Source organism: Balaenoptera borealis, assembly GCF_965194805.1.
Source record: "Balaenoptera borealis genome assembly, chromosome: 14".
Classification (NCBI taxonomy): Eukaryota; Metazoa; Chordata; class Mammalia; order Artiodactyla; family Balaenopteridae; genus Balaenoptera; species Balaenoptera borealis.
In genome coordinates this window covers 13,919,180-13,943,713 of record NC_138875.1, presented here as the reverse complement: position 1 = coordinate 13,943,713, position 24,534 = coordinate 13,919,180, and the positions used below count along the sequence as shown (strand labels likewise).

The 24,534-nt window shown below is 40.5% G+C and overlaps 1 protein-coding gene and 1 long non-coding RNA gene across 4 annotated transcripts in view; one reads left to right on the top strand and one right to left on the bottom strand.

Moving 5' to 3' along the window:
- The window catches only part of LOC309610318, a 382,265-nt gene that overhangs the window by 241,851 nt on the left and 115,880 nt on the right, over positions 1-24,534 (bottom strand). The gene's annotated exons all lie outside the window — the stretch shown is intronic.
- The window catches only part of CDH20 (cadherin 20), a 217,199-nt gene that overhangs the window by 127,939 nt on the left and 64,726 nt on the right, over positions 1-24,534 (top strand). The window contains exons 2-5 of one of the 3 annotated variants that reach the window (XM_082352982.1): positions 11,336-11,731; positions 19,315-19,609; positions 20,140-20,259; positions 22,750-22,917. In XM_082352982.1, the coding sequence (XP_082209108.1) occupies positions 11,486-11,731; positions 19,315-19,609; positions 20,140-20,259; positions 22,750-22,917 (829 nt within the window). In that variant the 5' untranslated portion in view covers positions 11,336-11,485. Of the gene's footprint in view, positions 1-8,946; positions 11,732-19,314; positions 19,610-20,139; positions 20,260-22,749; positions 22,918-24,534 lie in introns of those variants that run through there. The other 2 variants (XM_082352983.1, XM_082352984.1) reach the window with 2 other exon arrangements.

Sequence of the window (24,534 nt, the reverse complement as noted above, 5' to 3'; positions counted from 1 at the left end):
GCACTTGTCAATGCACTAAAGTTCAGAATGATCCACTGATAACAATTCTCCAGACACTCAGTACTGAACAGTCAGAACCATACCTTTTCATCTGTTATGCCTGAGTAAGACATAATCAAACGTTCTGTATGTACAGCTCACATAGAGCTCCCTCCTTTAGATGCACCCATCTCTGTACAACATATTCCATTCCTAAATGGAAATTAGGTCATTTGGACAGAATATGTTCTATATATGTTTTTTAAACCAAAGAATAATTATCCCCCACCACCACCAATTCCCTTCTAAATACAAAAACTTGCCTTTGCTATTCTGAGATTACAAAAGTTCTTCCACTCTGAACTCAATGGCCCTGAATGGCCTGATTGACAATCCAGGTGTGGCAGATTGCATTTCCTAAAAATGGCCACAATAATAGCTCCCATCCCACAGGCTCTTCTGGAGCTTTGCCACTCCCCCATTAAGAGGTGGAGTCTAGTTCCCTTCCTTTTGTGTGTGTGGACTTGCTAGTGGCTCGTAACCAACAGAATGCGGCAGAAGTGAAGCTGAGAGGATTTCGAGGCTGGGTCATGAAAGGGGAAGTGGCTTCTGCTTTAAGAATGGGAGCAGTAGCACCCACGTGGGAGTCCTGGCCTGAGAAACGCCACGCCAGACCCACCCAGCCGACACACATCCAAATTCCTGACCCACAGAAACCACAAAAGCTAATAAAATGCTGTTTTAAGCTACACTGTTTTGAGGTGATTTGTTTCATAGCAATAGCTAGCCAGAAATCAGGAATTAGTGCCAAAATAATCCAGTACAACGTCAAATGATTGAAGATCAGAGGATTGGATTCCCCTTTCCTCACTGCATGAGACATTTGTGCCTCTTGATCCAGGTCTGAGCCTAGCTAATGACCTTGATGCCAAAACTAGACTGGATTCTGATGAGCCTGAAAGGACTGAGAAGATCCTGGATTCAAAACAATTCTCCCTCCTGAGAATGCTGGTCACTTCTGGATGACCCAACTTTGCTTGGAAGGACCTAGTTTTAGACCAGTTTGTCTTGGGTCATTTGGGAATCTCTTTTTTTATACATCACTTGTTAACATGGTAGAACTCCATAAAGAAGAATACAAACTTGGGTATATATTCAACAATCCTAACAGAGGCTAATGGGACTAGACTTTCGGGAGGCAGGGGGACTCTGTTCAGAGTCCAAATGAAGACCACCTCACACACTTGCTTGAAAGGTGACTCCAGTTACTCAGCTACAGAACACTACTGAAGAGCAATCGGGGAATAAAAATAGCCCAGAAAAATGAGGACATTTAACCAATCTCTGCCCCATGATTATATTACTATTATATAATTAGAGACAGGTTGCTGCTGCAACCTACAGATCAAGTAACCACTCTTATCATATGTGTATGCCCAGCCGGTCATGGTCTGTTGGGGAGATCCAAGATACAAGTGGTATCAAGGTGGAGAAGACAATATTGAATCTCAGGCTTAGGGACAATGCTTTCTACAATTACCTTCTCAAAAGTTCACTGAGATCTATAGATAGTGGACAACATCAGCCTAGGATCAGCTAATTCTAACTTAACTTACTGTATTAGTTCATTTGAGGTATTTCTAGAGTATATTTCTTCCTTTCTGATAAAACTGTGAAGTGGCTAAATTATGTTTCTCCAATTGAAGGGTGTGTGGCAACATGTGTTAAGAAGTTGATAATAAATGGTGTTTTTCAGGACAGCTTTTAAACCAATTCTTGATCTTCTTTCAAAGGCAGAGTTACATAGTGTCCCTTTGCATGGGATACCATAATTTTTTAAATCATGTTGTTGGAAATCAAGATTAGTCTGGTTTTTGCTATAATAAAAATACTGTAATAAATATAAATGCATTTAAATTCAAATAAAATATATATCATAATTCTTTCCTTAGGATCAGTTGCATATTCATTTTAAAGACATGACACATTGCAAAATTGCTTTCAAGAAAACTGTTGTCAGCCTACAATCCTGTCTGAAGTATACGAGAATGTGCAGTTCCCCACATTCTCAGAAACATTGCCAGCTTATTTTTTAATGTTTTTCAACTTAATCGGTTGAAAATGGCTTGTATTCTTCAGCTAACTGTGAAAGTAAAATGTTTATCATATATTACAGGTCATGTTATTTCCTCTTTTATGGATTTCTCTTATTGTCATTTGGTAATATTCTATTGGAATAACTCATTTTTAACACTGAACATAAAGATTCCTTAATATGCTAAGGATAATAAGTCTTTGTTATCTCACTCATGCTGCCTAATATTTATACATAAAAATATAACAATTTCTAATAATTATTTAGTTCAATCTATCAACATTTTCCTTCACTACCTTTGATAATACTTTGGGAAGGTATTGTAAAAATAATATTCACCTACATCTTCTCTTAGTATCTTTTGTTTTGTTTTTCTGTGTGTTCTACTAACTTTCAAGGTTTATTTTTTCCCATTTGACTCTTCAATGAATGAAAAGCGGATGGGGAACGGTGAAGGAACAGGTGGAGGTTGACCCTGAAAAGAATTAGAGAAAAAAGACCGCATATCAGCCCCTTCCCCCCCTCCCCTGAAATTAAGGAAGTAAAAAGCTAAACCACCAGAGATAACTTCATGGTCCTATCCCTTTAAGTAAACAACTAAAAAATATTACATAATTTTAGGCCACTGTAATTTTTCAAATCCCAATTCCCTCATAAGGTTTCCAAGCATCTCTACAAAGGATTCTTTACATTATAACAAGTGATGCCAAGGTCTACAGCACTTCTGACATGTAAAGGTTTATTATATTTGGTGTCCAAAAACAAAAATATCATTTGTAAAATCTCACTGTTTCCTTGACTTCTGTTGCCTTTATACTAATTACACACCACTTAATACACTGCTGGTAAGAATAGATATTAAAATCAGCATGGAAAAATATTAATTAACTCAAAATAAAAGCCTGAAGACCTAGAAAGAATAATATCAAGCTGTTAAATACTTTTTATAGCTTAAAAATACGCTGGCACTCAGTTAATATTTATTAAGCACCTAGTATGTGCCAAATACTACACTGGGTATGAAGGATGCATGGATTAAAGACACTATCTGGGTCTTCAAGGAGCTGACAGTATGGGGAAGAGAGAGACAAGTAAATAATTACAATACTGAATAATGAAAAGCCAAGACAGGAAATGCACAGGGTGCTTTGAGAAAAAGATAAGACAAAAAGGGAAACATATAGGAAGTAAAATAAACAGATAAATAAAAACAACTTAATCTATAGTAATAGGTATGATAATCTGTGATACTCCTTTAAAGAAGATTATCATCCTCATATTTGAGACTCAGAAAGGTTAAGGAGACACCCATGTGCCACATATCGAATGGCAGAGCTGGAAATAGTCTTACCAAGGTGTCCTGATTCCAATTATGCATCATTCCTTCAAAGAGAGATTTTGTTTTTGAAAGCATGTACTAGAAGACAAGTTTCTCTTTTCCTTTAACAGAATAAATAATAAATATCAATGAGATTTTGCTTCGTTTTGTTTTGTTTTCCAGGGGTCTCTCTTTTCCTTTAACAGATTACCCAGTTGTCGTCTTTGTGTTCATCCTTTACGCATTAGAAGAATGAAAGATAAAATACCCACGACTCCAATATGAGAGTCAGTATTGCGTAAAAGGAATAACATGTGGGGACTGACAGGCCAAAAAAGTCCCTAGCTAAGTTGCAGTTCAAATGAGCCACAGGAAGCCACTTACAGCAGGCCCGGCACCCCCGTCGGCGAGCCTGGACTCAGCACGCGGGCTCAGGGAGTAGCGAGAGTTGCTCCAAGGGAGAGGAAGGAGCTCACATTCTTTATGCCCAAAGCTGCTTTGAAGTTTTGGACTAAAAAGAGAAGGAAAGTTCTTGCCTCTTCAAATAATCAGGCATAGAAGAATGAATTTTTTATCCCTAAGTCTAACATCAAATTTATTACCTTGCCTCTAACTAGTGCCTCCTCTCAACTTCCTGCCGTCACCTAAGCATGAAAGTTTCCTTGTCGTTGTTTTCCCGCGCCCACCTTCTTTCATATCCAGTCAGTTTGCAAGTGTTGGAGACTCTGCCTCAGGAGTTCAGACGTCTCACCGACCTTCTCCGCCCCCATCCCTGGTTGAAGGTCTCCTTACCAGCTTCCCTGGACTCTCAACTGAGTCCCTCACCCCTCTCCACTCCCCTCCAGCAACACAGCTAAACAGAGATTTGAACAAGTACATTTGCATGCTTAAAAGCCTTTAATTGCTCACTATGGACAATTAAATATATTCCAAACACTCCATTGCAGCAATATCCAAAGCTCCTAGCTACTGGGTTTTGCCTGTATTTCCTGTCTTACCTCTCATTACCCTCCTGAATCGACCTCATTCTCCAAGCAAATTAAATTATTTTCCTCCCCCAGACAGGCCCTTTCCATCCTGCATCCACATCTCTGCACTTGCATTTTCTTTCACTTGGATGCCCTCCTTTCTATCCTGCAAGGCCTAGTTCATATGCTACCTTAAACATTTTCCTCCCTGATAGAAATCATTTCTCCCTCTTCCGACCTGGGGTAGCATTTTGTTTTTACGGGTTTTAGGGCCCTTATCACAAACAGATCCATGTTATAGTTAGTCATGTACAAAGCACATGCTGCAGAGTCACTCCTGAGGAAGAATTCCAGTTCATCCCATGACTCGCTATGTGGCATCTGTCAATGGCTGTGCTGCAAATATTCATACCATGGTTGATTTCAAGGAGTTGGAAAGAGATGTGCAAACCGGCTTTAGTGATAGCCGGAAGGGGCTGACCCCAGCACGCCAGTATTCATTTGTTTCTTTGTAAAATGGGAAAAGAATACCTTTCCATGGAATTCTTGTAAAGATTAAATGACAAAGAAAATGTGTGTTACTTAACAGAGCCTGGCATGGAGTAAACACCACACGCTAGTTCTTCTGCTGTGATTGCTCCCGTCACCCCCACTGCTGCTCCAGCGCAATCGGCACCACCGCTAGTAACAGTGTCATGCCTGAGCCCACTCTTACTACTACTTCCACTGCTCGGATTAATGATAGTATCTGCCCCACTAAACTGCAAACTCCTTGAAGTAGGGAAGCACCTACTTACTATTTTTCAAGCGCAGGGCTTTACCAAACACCATGCTAAGAGCTTCATATATATTTTCTCCCTTAATTCTGACCATCACCCCATGAGAGTCTATAATTATCTCCAGTTTCTAGATGGTGAAATGAGATTGAAAGAGTTTAAGTCACTTGCTCAAGAGTGCACAGATAAGAAGAGGTAGGGCTAAAACTGAAACTAAGTTTTGTTTGGCTTCACGAACCATTCTTTGACTAAACATATTTGATGCTCAAGTATTTATCAAATTAATAAATTGTCTTAATTTTAGACGGCAAACTTAACTTCTTCCCCCAAACTCTTCCTCCTATGGATTAATCTTTATGGTCCAGGGAAGACTACAGAATTGTCCTACCTGCCTAAAGTTCTGTACAAAGTCAAAGCTATAAGAGAAAACACTGAGTAGTGATTATTTGTAACTTCTTTTTTTTTTAACTTTTTATTTTGTATTGTAGTATAGCTGATTAACAATGCTGTGATAGTTGCAGGTGTACATGTAACTTCTTATCAAAGAAGAATTTTAGCCAAAGAATTACATTTAAAACACATGCTTTTTGTAATAAAAAAGCACAAATCCAATACAATCATAAATGTCGCGTAAGACTAGAAATTAATGAGCACGTGAGACAACTCCGAAAAATCAAAATTGATCATTCTTGTCTAAGTGTAGTCAAAGAAAGTGCCCATGGACTGAAATGTAGTTTCATTAGCTTGATTAAAAGTGAAAACCGGAGGAAGGGTAAAGTAGGTCAAAAACATCCTGACTCCTTTAGGATTAAAACATTTACTAGATACTAAGTATGTGTGAAAGGATCAGTAAGAATCTATTTGCCATTCTTGGAGGATATGGAAAGAAAGGCAGGACACCCTCAATTGGAAAAATTGATTATAAAGAGAATGAAAAACAAAGAATTGGGCATGAACTCTAGCAAAAGAATTTCTAAAGTGGAAATTCCTTTACTCATGACCCAAGCTAGGGAATTTATAGCTAGAGGGTCAGTGTATATACAGGATACACAAAGCAGGTTTTATTATGGGACTGATCAGGTTTTTCAAAGCCAGCTCTTAATTACATAATTCAAGCTTTCTATCATTTTTTGTTATATTCCTCTCACCCACATGTGGAGACACACACACTCACACACCCCTAGCCTTATATAAGACCATATATTGTTCCTAAAATCTTCATCTGAGCTGCCCTATACCTCCCCCTCAGCCACATCAACCCCACAGTTCCATTTTTGAATGTCTTAAAACAGCACTCCCTCTCTCCTAAACTAGTTTCGTGGTGGGAAGGAGAAGGAGAGCAAAAAGAACAAGTGGTGAGACAGGGAGGATTTCAGAGACTGATCACAGCTTGAATGACCACCATAAGAGCTGAACCTTTAGGCTCAGGGTTTCCACAGTTTCTGAGGAACTTGGAGGAGCAAGAACTCACAGAATAATAAATAATCAAAATTAGAGTAAGCAAGAGTGGTGACTACTTTTTCTAAGAACTCTTCATGGAAATTAAGTATTCTGTTCTTCTTCTGTTTGATTTTTTTTTCAAAAAAAAAGGTAATACCATAATTCTTCAATTCTAGACACACCATCAATTTATTAACAGCTTCTCTGAGGGATGGGAGAGGAAATATGACCACATTAAATCTACATAATGATTTTAAGATATATCTCATTTCAGAAAGGTTAACTTTGGAGTTTGGGGCAGTGTCATGAGGCAGGTAAGGTGTGGAGTAGGTGAATGGAAGTGAGAGCACAGCCCAAATCCAGGAAATGTGGTACCTGGACAACCTCTTCTGGTTCTGTTGAGAGTTGGTCACCTCCATAGATGGCTAGCTTTGGGGAGACTGGTGAGTTGATGGCCACAAAAGAGGATTGGAGCTTCTTCTACTCACTTAATGAAAAGTGAGATGGAACATCTGTAGTAAATGAAAAAGACTTCAGGTCAGGGAACTATCTCATCTTCCAGCATACCAAACCATACTATGCACCATTTCCAAAACAAAGCCCCACTGGTAAGCTTTCGTCAGTAGCACAGACATACACATACAGATCCAGGAATGTTGAAAGTTTGTTTACAGAAGCACTGAAAATATTTTCTTCATGGGATTCCACAACGGGAATCTTGTTGTTTGTGAACCGTACATAGTCAAAAACACCATCAGCATATGAATTTTTCACTCCAATTTATACCTGGGACCACCTGTTCTCTGTGGATGCTATACTCCAATCTGAAGGATTTGACTCTTAAGTAAAATGTGTTTATTCATATTTCTCAAGAGAAACCCTTGATTGGGAGGTGAAATAATGTTGTGACACTGAGCTGTGTTCTGACTGAATGTTGATGCACCTCGGGTACACAGTCATATTTCACTATAATACCTAGGATCTTCACAAAGTTTTGTCTTTCTTTTTAAGTACATTTTTGAGGCTCTTTTTATAAGTAAAAGTGATGGCATAAGAAGTTTAGCTGCCTAAAACCACAGCACCACAGCCTCCATTTACCTCTGTAAAGGTGTGAGTCTACAACAGAAAATTAAAACACCCCCCTGTTCACAGGGGGAGTCACTAGCAGAGGCGACTCACTTTCTCCTTCTGTAGAGATGTCATTTGAGCTTTACTTCCATTGACCATGGAAAGCTCAGGAAAACTGGAATAATGAAGAAAGAAATCAGAGGGAGACCATAAAAGCCCAGTTCATTTCAAGGAGAAAGCAATAACCATCCCTTCCCCCTACATTTTAAATATCACAACAAATCTAAGTAAGGAAATAAACAATTCACTGAGAGCACATTTTATGTACAACTTTAATTTCTTCCTACTGTGTTCATTACCAAGCTGTTTACTTTCTTCAGGCAGGATGGGGGGAAAAAACTTTTAAAAGACTCATTTAACACAGAAGTCAATTTCCACTAATGTAGTCTTCGTGTGGCATATGTGGTCTTCCAAAGCAGACCTATATATACATGTATACATATATTAGCCTCTTCCTTAATAAGGACAACAGCAATTAGCCTACCTTCAAACACATCATCGCTATTCTTATCCCATAGGAAAAAAAAATCAATATGAGAACCATTTTATTTACAATAATGGCAGACTGGTTAGTATTTCTGACAGAACGGATTTTCCCCTCACTTGTATAAACATCTCTAATTGTGAAAAGAATAATGTAACTATTGGATAACCCAGATTTTACTTCCTGAAAAGTTAGGCAGGGGGTATTTTCCATGCATTCTGCCATGAGAAAGCAGGAATAAAGTGCTTTCCAATCAACTGTAGCTATCAAGTTAACACAGAGAGAGTTTACAGGCACGTCAGGCTTTGAAGTTTCAGGTGTGTCAGGGGGAATGTGAAAGGGGCACATGGACCACCAGAGCTTTCACAGGATCACCAAGGACTCCACAGGTCCTAAACATCCAAAAGCCACTTTTGTACATGTCCCGTGAAAGGGAAGAACGTGAGGGCTTTGCACTGGTGTACAGGAGGCCAAAGTGGGCAGGAAAGAGAGATGAAAGCTGAGGCAACTGAACGGCCTACAAAATATTCATCACAAAGATTCCATAGAACGCCTTCTTTTTTTCCTGAGCTCTTCAGATCACACTTATAGGTAAAGATAGGAGGTTTTAATTGGCAAGAATGCATGTCTAGTTTGTAAGAGATGGGGGAATATAAGGGACAGTCTTAAAATTCCTCAAAATTTCCTCAAATCTCATTCTTTCCAGAAAATTTAGCCAGTGGAAGCAGGAGAGGAGACATTTGCACCCCTTCCACACACACACACACATGCACCTGCTCACGTAGAACCCAAAAACAAGATGTTAAAAGTAGACAGAGAAAATCATCAAAAATAATGCTTAGACAAAATGTCCACATATGAAACACAGACATTAAAGGAAATACATTAGAGTATATATTTTGAGTTCTACCTTTGATAAATGTGACCCAAAAAGAGAATTTTCTCTATTCTACAGAGTTTTCGAAGAGATAGTCCTTCAATGTTTCCTCATACAAAAAAAAAAAAAAAGGTTTGGTTATTACAGAATTGGGTTGGGCCAGATTTACTACCCAATAGTACTTATCATTGATGTAGAGATCTGTAAAATAATATATATACATTAGGCCCTTTCAGAATTTTGGTCCAAAAAGTGCCCACAAGATGTTTCAGGCTCAGCTTCATCATTTTTACACATGACCCAGGTAATTGCTCCTTATGTGGCTGATCAAATGTCAGTTGACACCTTAAGTCATTTACGGAATACTTTCACCTACATTATCCCAACAGATTCTCACAGTCATCCTGTGAAGTAGGTGGGAGAACTACCATTCACTGCTTAACAGATGAGGAACAAAAATTCATAGAAGTGAACAAGTCAGAGGTGATGAAGGCAGAACCAGGAGCCAAACTGTCTAGTGACCCTTAGTCTAGTGAACTTCGGGGAAATTACAGATAGGTCTGTGTCTCACAATATATGGAATATTCCCATTGTGGTTACCAATCCCAGTATTCATTCTGGCGATACCTTTTTTTTTTTTTTTTTTTGGTAATGCCCTTTAGTCCATCTTCTAGGTCCCTAAAACAGCATAGCTAATTCTCACCAATCTTTTTCATTAATTCATCTCCGGGGTTAAGGTTCCTTTTTCCAGAATGTCTCCCCTTAGACAGGGATCAGAGAAACATGAGCTGGGTTTCTGTCGATCGGTCTAAAGAGAAAGGAAACAGCTAATACTTGGTGACCCCCCTTCTAGCAAACCATTGTTCTTTATTAACAAACACGTCACCCCAAATAAGGCACAGGTGGCTTGCTTTTACTTGACAATCTGTCTTTAGAGCTCTAACTGATAAGAGGCACAGCCTCCCATTCTGTTAGAGAAATTCTATAGTCTCCCCCAGCTTTTTCCTCTTTATCAGCTCTCACTGAAGTGATTTCTTATACAGAAATGAAATGGCATATTGTATGAAATGATTATATCTTTTTAATTCTTTTGTTCATTTCAATAGTATTTGAGAGGAAGCTAAAACGAGTTCTGATGATGACAGGTGGAAGGTGGTAATTGAGTTAGCAGCAATGCATTCACTTTAAACCACTTGTAGAAATGGAGCATTGCTTAGTCGCATAGGTCTGAAATCCCCAAATAAACACATTTGTTATGAGAAGATGACAGCAGTTCTCCACATTAACAGTGAAAGTATTAAGCCCACAGAAGACATTCTAGTTGTTTTGACAGAGTGGCTTGAGTGCTATGCCACCTCATTAAATCCAGCCAAAGTAAAGGAAGAAAAGGTTGATGAGGTCATAGCCCAGGAGTGAGGTCACCAGCTAATCTGACCTCACAGCAACAAAAGAAGTTTGATGAAAAGGTGTCCCCAGGGTAGAAGTCAGCATCCCTTTGCCTAAATGAGTCTTTCAGCTCAGAAAAAAAAAATTGTTGGCTAGACTCTCTTAGCGTGCCCAGGGTAGCATGTGACTAACAGCACTTTAAAGTCTATTGTGAATGATATAATGATTAACTGACCTTTCAAATCCTAGAAAGGTTACATTAGCAGCCACTATCAGTGCTTCAGAGCTGAAGCAGTAGAGTGTGAAACTCGAATTCCACCATGAGCTCAGAGAATGATTAAAGTCAGAAGTGATCCATGGCTGCTTATAAATGAAGTCCAAGAGTCCTAATATTATCAATAACATGGAGTAGACAAAATATAATTGTGGGTGGCAAAAAGAATAGTTAGATTTTGCTTTTAGTTTTCTAATGAAAGCAGTTGGGCTAATGAAAATATTAGTTATTAGCTGTAAATTTTGTAAATGAATACTATTTTTAAGAATGTAGGAGGCTGTCTTATAAATATTTCAAAGAGCACACTATTAATTCAAGCCAGTAAATAATACAGCATACCCCTCTAGTTACCAGTGAGAAGAAATTTATTCACTAGTTTTATTTCTTTCTGAAATCCATATTTAAAGGTTTGGGATTGACTATGTCAACATAAGTTGTCTTCTTTTTATCAAAATATTATTTATTACTCAAACACTTCTAAAGCAGTGTTATGACTCTTTAATTTGTTGAGTAGAAAAAACGAATATTTACTGACATTTCTTGAAAACTTGCTATAAGCCCACAGGAAAGAATTTGACATCATCACACTGTGTTTTCCTTAACTTGACAGGAAGTCAACTTCCAGTAGACTGACTTGAATCAGGACCTCATTTGGGAAGTATAAGTGTTCAATACACTGCATTATTTTTTTATTTGGAAAATACTCAAGTTCAGTGGCTTTATCATCCTGAACTCTACTTTCTGAAAACCTGGCAATCCCATGTGGACTTCTGGTAGAATGAGCAATGCAAAGAGCTGGTTTGGACTTGGCATGTCCTTGTACTTCTGGGGATTGATGGACCTTACAACCACTGTTCTCTCGGGCACACCAACACCGCCAGGCAAATTAGAAGCGTTCCTGTCAGACAAGCCACAGTCACACTCTCGGACAAAGAGGAGCTGGGTTTGGAACCAATTTTTTGTTCTGGAAGAATACACTGGAACTGACCCTTTGTATGTCGGCAAGGTAAGAACTGCCAAAGAGAAAGATAAATTATCAGAATATTGAATATTGACATTGAATAAGAATATGAATTGACTATGAAAGCTCAAATAGTCTAAGGCCTGAGAACAATTTTAACTAGAGGTATGTTACTTGACAGCTAGTTGAAATCTAATTTTTGCTTTGTCAGATACCGATCAGAAAGGAAAGATTTCTCTCCTTGTTCTTGCCTCTGTTCTGAGTGGGAAATACTAGGAATTGGATTTTTGCAGGAAAAGTCTTGGACCCTATAAGAGCCATTCAAGTCCCCCCAGAGGCAGCAGCAGCCTCAGGAATAACAGGATGGGGAAGAAATAAACTGGGAAATGCAAAGGGAGGAGTAGAGGGTTTTTTGCCTTTTTTTTTTTTTTCAAAGCATTTCCACAGGTATTGCCTGAGGCCTAAATTTAATGGAAATAAAAAGAATAAAACATTCTTCATTTCAGAAGATCCTAGCTTGTGCTTCAGGATAGCTGGAGACAATCAATGAATATATTTATAAACTTTATACTCGAATTTCCTTGATTTATCTATCATCATTTCATTTTTAATCCGGGCTTTCTCCTGTGTTTACTTATTTTGGATGTTAATCAGAGACCATTTTGCAAAAGCAACCAAATGAGAGAAAATGGGAAACAAGGAACTAATTAGAAAATAAATAATTCATTCAATTAACAAACACTTGTTTATTAGCACACAGGCTAAGAGTGTGGGTTTCAGAGTCAAATATATGTGGGTTTAAAACCCAGCTCTGCCAATTGCTTCCAGAGTGACTTTGGAGAACCACGTAATAAGAGAACCACAACTTCTCAAGAGCTGTCTACATAAGCTCTTTCCTCAACTCCCACCCACTTCTCAACCCAGTTATCTGACTTCTGCCCTCACTCTGCACTAAAGTTGTCTTTTCAATGCTCCTAAGGACCTCCCCACCACCAGACTCGATGGTTTCATTTTATGGAACCACCCAACAGCGGCCTTGGACACTGCTGCCCAGTCCCTCCTTCTTGACTCACATTCTTCTCTCAGCTTCATGACCTTCACAGTCCCATTTTTCCTCCTTCCTTCTCAGCCTCTTTGCTGGTCCTCTCCCTCTGCCTGACCCCAACCATTGGTGGTCCTGTAAGCTTTGCCCTGGGTCTCTTCCCTATCCACACTCATTCCCTGGGTGGATTCGTCATCCCTATGGTTTTAACCGCCACCCCCAAACCAATGAATTCAAAACCTCCACCTCTGGCTCAGACCACTCATCTGAGGTTCAGACTTACAAACCCTACCGCTCCACATTTATGACTCAAAGGCATCCCATGTGTAGCATATCCAGTAAAGAATTCTCTAAGTCCACCCTGTTAGACTCTCTCACCACCATTATTTTTCCACAGCTCTAATCACAACCAACAATACCTAATTTATTTGTTTGTTTATATGTGTATTGTCTGAAGCCCTAGACTAGACTATAAGCTCAGTGAGGACAAGGACACTGCTCCCATTTTATCCACAAGGCCTAACACAGCACCTGTCACATAGGCAGTGTGCAAAAAGATACTTATGAAATCAGTACCTCGTGGTGTAGTAAGGATTAAGTAATAAGCTAACACATGTAAAGGGCTTTAGCAGAGTACCAGGTCCAGAGTAAGATCTTAATAATCGTTACCCTGTAGTAGCTGTCGTCACCGTCGTCGTCGTCGTTGTAGTAGCAGCAGCAGCAGCAATAGTATAGGGAGTTCCTTATGTGAATTAAGCAGCTCAGTAATGCATACCTAATGCACCTGCAAATCTCTTGGCCTCAAAACCTGTGAATTTTCTTTGCCTTCTGCCTTCCCTTCTCTTCTTCCTTCATGCACAACCAGTCACCACATTCTGTCAATATCTCCTTGCCAGTTTCTCTCAGATTCACCTCATCCTCTCCAGGCTCTGTGATTACTGTGGTCCCTCTGTTCTTCATGATTAGATTAACTAAGCAGGTGCTGTAGGGAGAATCTTCCCATTCCTCCCGCTAGGACTCAGGACATTTACCTCCTTGAAGCACCCTTTCCATCATGTCACTCTTTTGATTAAGAAAGCACTGTAGCTCTCCAGTGCTTATCACAGCTCTCAGCATACAGTTCAAGGACTTCCAGAAAATAAGTCCTCCTCCCTTATCCAACCCTCCCCTAGGATTTCTCAAATCCTGTCCTGACCTCGGTCAAGCTGGGTCTCCTTACTGGCCCCGACACGACATACCACGTCAGTCCCTACCCCAGATGAGTGCCCATGCTACTGTCATGCCAAGGACACACGGTCAGCCCCTCTCTGTTCAATCACATTCAGATTTCTCAGGGCCCCAGCTTAAAAGCCTTTTCCATCATGAATACATCTTCCACCTATTCACAGTCCAAAGATCTCTAGCAACTTGATATTTGTAAAATATTTCTTCCAACTAGACGCACATAGCTACCGCTAAAATAGGTTTAAGAAAATGCTTTCGTATTCAGTAATTGTTTTGTGTATTTGTACAGTTTAGAGCCCTCCTCCCTTCTCCCAAAGATAGAAACTGAGATGCCATCCCTGGCCTTCCCTACATTTCCCTAACACTGAGTACCCAGCACAGAACTGGACATACAAAAATGCAGAAAGACAAGAGTATCTGACATGTTTCTGTGCTAGCACAGTACCGTGTGTCAGTCATATTCTCATAAAGCAGATCATTTAATCATCATAACAATGCTACGAGGTAAGTATAATTCACTACTTTTTGATAATTAGAGTAGGGAACAAGGCTCAGAGAGGTAACGTTCCTTGCCCAAAGTTACACAGAAGGCCAGGAAATCTGAAACCGAAGCCATGGGCTTTCTTTTACGCTGCCCTGCACGTGGCCATGACTTTAGACCTAGCCCTGAGAGATGCACAGAAGCAGCAATGGTGTCGGTGAGACCGGGAATGTAACCAAGCCTGTTTCCTGAAGGTGGGAGCACACAGCTGTGTAGTACCCTCTAGTACGCATGAGTAGTGCTCACTCTTTCCTAATCACCCCAACACAGGACACAGGATACCTCCGCATCTCCACAGTCATCCTGTCCAACCAACACTCCAGCAAACAATGAAAGTTTTTACCCTGAATTGGGTATGTCACCGCCACATGAAGAAGATAATTATGTATTCACTTACCCAGGCACTTTTCCCCTTTACTTTCTTTTGAAAGAGAATCCATCCACCTTTCGTTCCCTCTCCCCCAGGGGCATTTCAGCTTGTCACCTTGAGCTCTGGAAGATGTCTGTTTAGAGAGCTGGCCTGAGTATTTGCTTATTTCAGAAAGGAGTGTGGCAACAATTATCAGCTGTAATTGGTATGGCCTTATAAAATCCACACTGGGCTTTCCAGGGACAAGGCAGTGTCGAGTTAAAGCTAGATTATATTGACATATGCAAAGAGGGGGACGCAGAGAGCTTGTGCTTGTGCACGAATCTGTGGTCCCAAGTCATGCTGAGGTTAACAACTACACGGAAGCTGTCTAACCACAAACTGTAAGCACTTGCTGAATTCCTGGAACTATACGAGGCACCATGAAAGACAGCAAAAGGAGTGAAAGTCACCCTTGTGTTTAACATTTTTTCATGATCTTCATGTACTTCCCATCATTCACTACTCCTTTGGCTCAAGATCTTATAGACTAAAGAATTGTTATGTTAAGTAGACTATCCACCTGCCTGTCTAGGATAAGTACATAACCACGTGCTGCCAACTCCATTCCAGAAGCTCCTTACCTTCCTCCAAAGAGCTGGTGCTCAGTCAGTGTTAGCTGAATTAAGTATGGATAAACATAAAACACATTTTTATTGCAGTGCCAATTTGCTGAGTGACTTAGAGAAAAGCTGTTAATATCTCTTGTTTTCAATTTTCACAACCAAATGTGTATTCTACGGCTGGTAAACCTAATGTTACATGCACAATACTGTGCTGGTTATTAAGCTAGTGTCTCAGCTCTGTATTCACCTTTCCATACTCCACTTTGTGATGCTGGGGCTGGAACTCTGCAAACCACAGTTTCTCCTTTTCCAACCAGCTCCCACTGGGTTCTGAGAGTAGAATGCACTAGAGGGAGAACCAGAGGCAGGAGGAGGGACAAGGGACTTGTTCCTTTCACCTGCAGCAGTTGATTCCAGTTTCTGGATTCTTTCCGCACTCCCAGCCCCAGCCTCACCACACCCGCTGAGAAATATCAGCACCACTGGATGGCACCCCCTTCTCAGAGGTCTGAGTCTCAGTTCCGTGGGAGGTGGGCGCTGGGGGGCCCCTCCTCTAAACTCCTGAAGCCCCAGCCTGATGGGGCAGCCCTCCCTTCTCAGAGGTCTCTGGCTCAGCCTCCTGCAAACGCCCAGATTCCAAGAGCCCCAACTTCTGCCCTCTGCTCCCCCAGCCAGAGGGGCACTAGCTGTTTCCTGGAGTTACTATCTCTCCTATGACACCTCAATGTTCCCTTTCTGCCTTTTCAATCCTTCATATTAAATTCTCCCTGCTGAAATAAGTGGTGTGGGTTCTGTTCCCTGACTAGATCCTGAACTGATACAATTTCAGTTGACCCTTGAGCAACGTGGGGGTTAGGGGCACCAACCGTCCGCAACCTGGAAAATCCATTTTTAACTTTAGAGTCGGCCCTCTGTCTATATCCACGGTTCCTCCCTAATCACAGTTTACTCTGTATCCGTGGTTCTGCATCCACAGATTCATGTGTAGTACTGTTTGCAGCATATACTATTGAAAAAAATCCACATGTAAGTGCACCCTCGTGGTTCAAATCCATGTAGTTCAAGGGTCAACTGTAGAGTCCCCAGAAACTAGTTCTGTGTAAGCAGATCCTGGCCCTTTTCATAGCTGGTACTCTTCCTGTTCATAGGAGGCCCTCCTGCTTCTCTGTGGATGTCATCCCTCTTCCTTCCCCCCTCCTCTCCCCTCTTTCTTGCACATAAACACACACACACACAGAAGGTACCTGAAAGGTGCTTGCCAGCTCTTTTAAGGCAAAGGTAACGTGGTTTCACTAAAAGCTTTAACCCTACTACTACACCCTACACCACTCATTCAATAAAATTTTACTGAGCATTTGCTACATGTGAGGACTCACGCTAAGATGGAAGCCACGCGGTTCCTGACTTCAAGGAACTCACAGTCTAGAGAGTTCCTCAAATTCTTCTCTCAATACAAACAAAAACAAAGATAACAGATCCAAGGTTCAGCCCAGACTCCACTGACATCAGCCAGCGGAGTAGCTCCTGAGGAACCAGAACCTTCTCTACAGCAGCAAAGACTTCTAGCCTCCTGTCACTTATTAAGTACTCTCCATAGGCAGAGCACTTAAACTTGGCCTATGATAATCACAAGTATGCTTAACTTTCTTAAGGTTCACAGGACAAAACTTTTTAGATGACAAATAGAACACCTCAAAACAATCCTGGGTATTTTCTTTAATGTCAGCTTCTATTCTCTCTTTTTCCCCTGGATAATCTGCCATGCCCTGAATTAACCTATTTCATTCTAAGTGAAAGTTCTATGCCACATGCCTTAAAACTACACGTATTTATATATATATTTATACTTATACATGTATAGACATATATATGTAAACACACACAAACATACAAATTTTTTTTTTTTAATCCTTAGATCCCTGTCCTCCTCCTCCCAATTCCATTCCTCCGCCTGGGAACACAGGTCCAGATGGAATGGATTTTCATTTCTTTGTGGCCAGGTCCAAATAAAATGGCTTTCTACTCTACATAATAAGAGCTAGGTACCTCTGCTTTTTTAACTGCATAAACAGAAGATTTGGATTGTGATAAAAAATAATAATACTGTATATGGAATGAGGAAATGGGAGAACTTTATATTCAAAATAGAATTCTTTAAGTAGAAAAAAATCCACAGCTATTTTTTCGGTCAGTTTGTTCTCTTATTTCCCTTCTCTAGATAAGACACAGCTGAATTCCTCTAGGCAGCAAAATCGCTGCCTGTGTGATCTGGCCATGAGTCAATTTGAGATCAGCTCAAAACCAGCCACAACCTCCAAACCCATCCTTGTCTGAGGATGCTGTGAATACACTTTCAGGTGTCTTCTTGGTGTCCGTGCCATTTAATCCTCAGACTAACACTGTCCCAGCAATGCTTCAGGCAGCCTTCTCCAGCTTTTACCATTGGGCTATGCATAACAAAAAGGCCAACAGGTTGTTTTTTGGCCGTCTCTGCTACACTCCTGAAGGTCTGAAGGGAGTACAGAAGAGCTGGGCATGTTAATACCCTTCTCTCTATGCACGTATATCATCATGGTAATTGGCCCCATTTATAGCTTTCCTATTATGGGAAAGACACTGTACTAGGTGCTTTACATACATTAATCTCTAATGAGCCCAACAAACCTTCACAGTAAGAATTAACATTGTCCTCTACATTTATAATATGAGGAACTTGAGAGTTATAAGCGTTAAATAATTTGTCAAGGGCACTCAATTTATAACTGATACAGACTGTTCAGGCCAGATATACTTGCCTCTCTGGCCTAACCCTAACGCTGGCTGTCTGTTTTATAAACTATATCTCATGGACTTCATCACCGAGCTATGCAAAGTGCTAACTACCCCAGCAACAACAGAGCTGGTGGCGGCTGACTAAGTGTAACTAATTTTCTGTTGCCCCCTTAGAGCAGGACTATTACAAGATAGCACAAAATTCCAGGGTTCTTGCCATCTATATACATGGTCTATAATTAGGGATGCAGGAGTTTATTTCTAGGCTTAATATGAAAATAGTGCCCCTGGACTCATTTCGAGAGTCGTTACAAAGTAATTTGGGAGGAAATATAGCTGGATGGACAGATAAAAGCATGTCCCTAACAGAACCTTCCACATATAGATTTGAGTGATTCAGTTATGAGGCCAAGGACTGGTTCCCACCAAAAGGAGAGATACACTGATACAAAGAATAATAACCAGCAGTAAAATTCCATTTTGACGCCTGAAACATAAACAAGTATAGTCCTACTGAGTGAAACTACGGAATTCAGAGAATTTTAAGAGCCCCTGGAAGTCATTTTGTATTTCCAGTACGGTGGCCACTGGTCTATTTATTAGCTATTTCATCAGCTTCTCAGCCAACTTGAATTGTCATAAAGTTTCTGAAATTCCAAAATTTAATTTATATCAACACTTGTAAAATTTTTAAATGTTTAGCCTTGTCCTTTTTTTAAAAAGAAAATTAAATGGAAAGGCTGGATTCCTTCTTATTAGACTTGCTCCTATTGTACACGTTGGGACCTACACTTTCCAGAACTCCTGTTTTCTATACTTCTCAGGGAGAGGAACTTTAAAAACAGTATTAAGTTAAGGATACTGAATGGGATGTAGAGAAACTTTACTTATTCATCAACTTATATTTGCTCTTTGATATAATCATGTTCAATGCATATTAGTTCTTTGTAGACATTTTAAACATCTGAGTGAAAAAAAGTCTTTCTGTTTGAAAGGAAATCATAAATTTAGACCATACTGAAAAATCTATTTATTTCTGACACCTGTTCATATGTCGGTGCTTTTTTTCCTCAGCTTCACTCAGACATGGACCGGGGGGATGGATCCATCAAATACATCCTCTCTGGAGAAGGTGCAGGCGTTGTGTTTACCATCGACGACACCACTGGAGACATCCACGCCATTCAGAGGCTTGACCGAGAGGAAAGGGCCCAGTACACTTTAAGGGCTCAAGCTCTGGACAGGCGGACGGGCAGGCCAATGGAGCCAGAGTCAGAGTTCATCATTAAAATCCAAGACATCAATGACAATGAGCCCAAGTTCCTGGATGGACCTTACGTCGCCACTGTGCCAGAAATGTCACCAGTGGGTAAGCTGGAGATTCACTGATTCTCACAAACAGTGGTTCCACTATAGAAGATCCTCCTGTCTAAACGTGGAGAAGGACAGAATGTGCAGAACAGTTCACAAATCATAAAACTCTACCAAGCTACTTAGACACTGAAGTCAGCCATAGTATAAAATAGTAGTAATACTAAGCCTAGTATTGTTATTCAGTTCCGGTTCTTAAAAAGCAAAACAAAATATAGATGATAGATAGATAGATAGATAATATTTGATTCATAAGGGAGAAGCATTTTGGTATTATCAAAAGAGGAATGAGGGGCCCAAAGACTGTGTTGTCCTTACGAGTTACTAAGAATTTAAAACACAAGTAACTCCCATCCCCACTGAAGAGGTACTTCTGTACTAAGCAGTTATGGAAACTTGACCTAGAAAGAGGCCTTTCCCAAGGAAGCAGACATAACATTTGCAAATGCTTTAAAATTGCCCATTCAGGATTGCATTCAGCCTTTAGCAATTCAACTTGAACAGGTTTCCACCATCTCTCTCCCTCAGGGACTTCTGTCATCCAGGTGACAGCCACAGATGCTGATGACCCAACCTATGGCAACAGTGCCCGAGTCATGTACAGCATCCTCCAGGGCCAGCCATATTTTTCTGTGGACTCCAAAACAGGTATGTGATGTAATACTTGAGTCAGAGGTGTTGATTTTATTCTCTAATAATTTGTAACTGCTATTTATGACAGACCCAACTCTCCTTTTCAAGAACTCTCCAGGGAGTGTATTAACTAGAGAGGATTGTTATAAGCTTTGGGATTAAGAGACCAAACTAGCACTGCCCTGGTGGGTAAGGGCAGCACAATGCATAGACAGTGGATAAAGTCCGATTGGAGAGGCCCAAAGAACTGCCTACACAAAAGTATACCTCCACACTAACCTGTAAAAAATCCTATAGCCGTTATTTATTCCCAGGGAGTAAGGTCTTTTATAACGCCAAGAAGATCTAAGAGGATTGGCATATTAACCTGGGCTCGCTACAGAAATAGAATAATTGATTTTGAAACTAGGAAGAACCTTAGGGGAATCATCCAGTCCATCACTCTTCACTTAAAGGATAAGGAAATTGGGAACGGAGACCTAACAAAGTACTTCTGGTTGTAGAGATGTCCCCTGACATGTGGTCTGATGTTCTTCCCACTGAGCCACCCCGTACTAAGCAGAGAGCAAGGCCAGAATGAATGGGATGAGGGGGGAGAGAGCACAGAGCATGGAATGTGGCCCCCCAAAAAGGAGGTGCTAAGTGGGACACTCTGACAGGGAGGACAGCACAGAGAACCGGGTGGGTAAGGAGGTAAGGAGCAACGTGCTAGAAAAGAACACGTCAACAATCAACAAATCAATTTGGCTTTGGGATTTTTGTTTTGTTTTGTTTTGAGTTTTACCCAAGAGCTTTGACTACAGAATTTATGTTTTATCTATGAAGGATTCCCTTTAATACTTTCGAGTTGGGCACAGCAATTATTATGATTATTATCTTGCACTTGTTCCAGACTTTCTCCCTTTTAAAATACATTCATAAATATTACCATATTTGAGCCTCCCAATAATCTTGCAAACTAGTGAAATATATGGAAGTGTTGTTATTCCCATTTCACATACAGCAAAATTGAGGACTGAAGAGTAATTAACACAAAACTAGAGTAAAGAAACTTACAGCCACAGAGGTAAAGTCAATGACAAACACTCAAAGTCATCCCTTTACAGGAAATAGAAAAAACAGATTTCTATTAGCAACCTGATATAATTATTTTCCAGAAGTCCTCAGGGGAACCAGGCATTTGGAAAACTGTATCATAAAAGTAGAAAGTGAGGGAGTATACATTAGTAGGAGGAAAGAAAAAAGGTTGCAGTTAGGGACTTCCATAAAACAGTAACTTTAACCACTCTACAGATGGAGGGAGGGAGAGTGAGGGGGTGCCCACAGGGAGGAAAAATACAGACAGGAAGAGGGTAATGTGTCCTTTACATCCCAAGAGGAACCTTACATTATTTTGACAGCTCCCAGGGGGCATCTATAGTGTTAAGGTCAAAAATACATGAAAAGATCGTTATTGCCATGCCCATAGGCCATTTAAAAAAAGAAAATGCTAAATATTTCACTTCAGAATGTTGTTACTATAATGCAATATATATACATTATAGGAGTAAAATGGGGACAGGTCTGTGGTTCCCAGTTCCTTCCTTTGGCATGCAAAAGGTCTATTTAGCCAAGGGTCATGTTGTAAACTTGCAGTAAACACGCCTTTAATCTTTGCCTGGAGAGCACAGAAGTCAACTTTTCTAAGTGGAAGGGTTCAAAGGAAGATAAAACATTACCACACATCCTTGGCAGGATCAAAACAACACGTCTCACAGGATTTTGACTTAGACCCCTCTTCCTAACTGAAACCATATCATCATACGGCAGTGCTGCTACCTACTGTCTGGGGGAGATCATCCTGTATGTGTGTTAAACATAAACAACTCACAGAGCATCTTTCATGTCTTAGCGCACGGAACGCACTGAAGCACAGAGGTGAGCAGAACCTAACAAAACAGAATGAACATATAACAAAAGGAAAAGCAAATCTGAATTCCAACCCTGCTTACAATTAATTACTGGGGAGGCAGGAGAAAGCAGACTAGGAATGAGTTGCCTAAAGAAGAGTCATTCACACTACAAGGGCTCTAGGGGCTGAATGAAGAAAGAAAGAGCTAAAGGAGAATTATCTAAAATCACAGATTTGCAGGCATATGAGGCTTTGTTTTCCAGACCCGAAGCCCCAGTTTTGTTTGGTGAGACAGAGCAGCCTGAAACTGTCTCAGACTGCCAGTTCCCCAGTCTGTTAGAGAACCATTGCTGCCACCTCCCGTTCTTTCTCAGTAACGTTGCCAAAGGAAATCGGCCCGCGAAGCTCTGCCGGCTGGAATAGTTATTTACTCACCCTCTGTTTAAGCACAGCATTTTTTTTGACGCTGGGATTCTGACCTCAAATTTAATAAAATATGTGACTTGCATCTCAACTCTAGCCATTAACAATGCACAAGGAGAAGCCTAGAACCCAATCTTTAAAATGGAACTTGTGGTTTTGTTTTTAAAAACAAAGTCATTTCTATCCTGCAGGTGTAATTAGGACAGCACTCATGAACATGGACCGAGAAGCCAAAGAATACTATGAAGTGATTATCCAAGCCAAGGACATGGGAGGGCAGCTTGGCGGATTAGCTGGGACCACAACGGTCAACATCACCCTCTCAGATGTCAATGATAACCCACCCCGCTTTCCCCAGAGTGAGTACCTAACCAGTGAGAGTATAGGTCTCAAGTCAGAGGGATGCAGTTGTGACAGAGGTGAAAGAGAAAGGCCTGTCTGAGTCCCTCTTTGAGTTCAATTATTCATGGATTCCTTTCTGACATTTATCATGAGATTCTCACATAACTATTTCCCTTCTAGATACCAACTTCCCATAACTAAACCAGTGTTTAAACTCTTTTTTTCTTGATTGCCATGCCCTGACCACTCCCCATAAAATTAAATATTAAGTAGTAAGATTTTGTTGGGTAGGGCTGAACTTTAGAGAGCCACAAACCATTGTAATATATAATAAATATCTAAGATTTTTTCACCTCTCCCCAACAAGAATCAATTTTTGCCCCCTAGGGGGCAATATTGCCCTTGTTGAGAATGCATGCAGGGAAACTAAGCCAAAGCTGGAGGTGAACATAGTGACCCATCTGACCACCTTAACCAATCAGGTACCAAGCACCTGCTTTGTAAGGGCCCTGGGCATGAGGGGCACAAGATGCCTGAAACCCAGTCTCTGCCCCTGCGAAGCTTAAAGTCCACTTGGGGAGTACATACTCGATATTCATCAAAAGTTAACCAGGAAGCAGCATTTGCTGTGCCACTAGGTTAGTGTAGAATGAAGCCTTCACAAGAAACCAAGATGAGTAAAGGCTTAATAAAAGAATGAGAGCTCAGCAGGGGATTGAAGAATATAAAGGATTCAAATAGGAAGAAAGGAAAACATTCCAGAAGGGGGAAGCTATTCATTCATTCAAAAAATATTTGCTTTGGGCAACATTCTAGATATGGGATATAAAGACCTAGAAATAAAGCTGCGAATGTAATTTTACATTCAAAGATCCCTAAAATGAAGACCTGCTCTTCAGTGTTTCAAATGTGTTATATTTCTAATGGAAGTCACTGCAAAGGTTTTGAGCAAGTGAGAGACATAAAGGAAGGCTAATTTGATAGCCGTGTACAGCACTGGTTGCTAGGGGTGGAGACTAGAAGCAGGAGAGTCTGTTAGGAGGCTTTTAGAGTGGTCCAGATTTGAACTGATAAGGATGTAAGGAAACAGCAGAAGGGGTGGAATGGGGCAAGTAAGAAAACATGGACTTCTGTCTCTTGATTTCTTGGCTAAGGGAAGATGGAATCAAAGATGACAGTGATGTTCTAGTCTGGGTGACAGGGAGAAGAACTGCACTACTGATAGAAACAGAGGGTGCATAATGGAACTAGTGGCAGGGAAGGAGGAAGACAAATTCCAATTTGAATGTGAAGTGACAGCAGGACAATCAGATTGAAGGTCCTTAAGGAAGGTGGAATATAGAGCTATGACTGTGGAATGGAGCCCAGGAACGGAATGTGAATTTGAGAAGCAGATGCCTAAGAGGGAGCAGTTGGAGAAGTGAGAGCAGCAGACACAATTCCAGGTGAAAGACTTAACCAGGGGAATCAGGTTAAACAACAACAACAACTAAACTAAAAACTAAAAACCAGACCACCAGCTGAATAGCTACATTTTAAGTCAGTCAAACCAAGTAAGCCATCTATTTCATCTATGTAAATACAGGAAGAGGACTCAAATATTTACATACAACTGGTATCCATAAAGTCCCCAT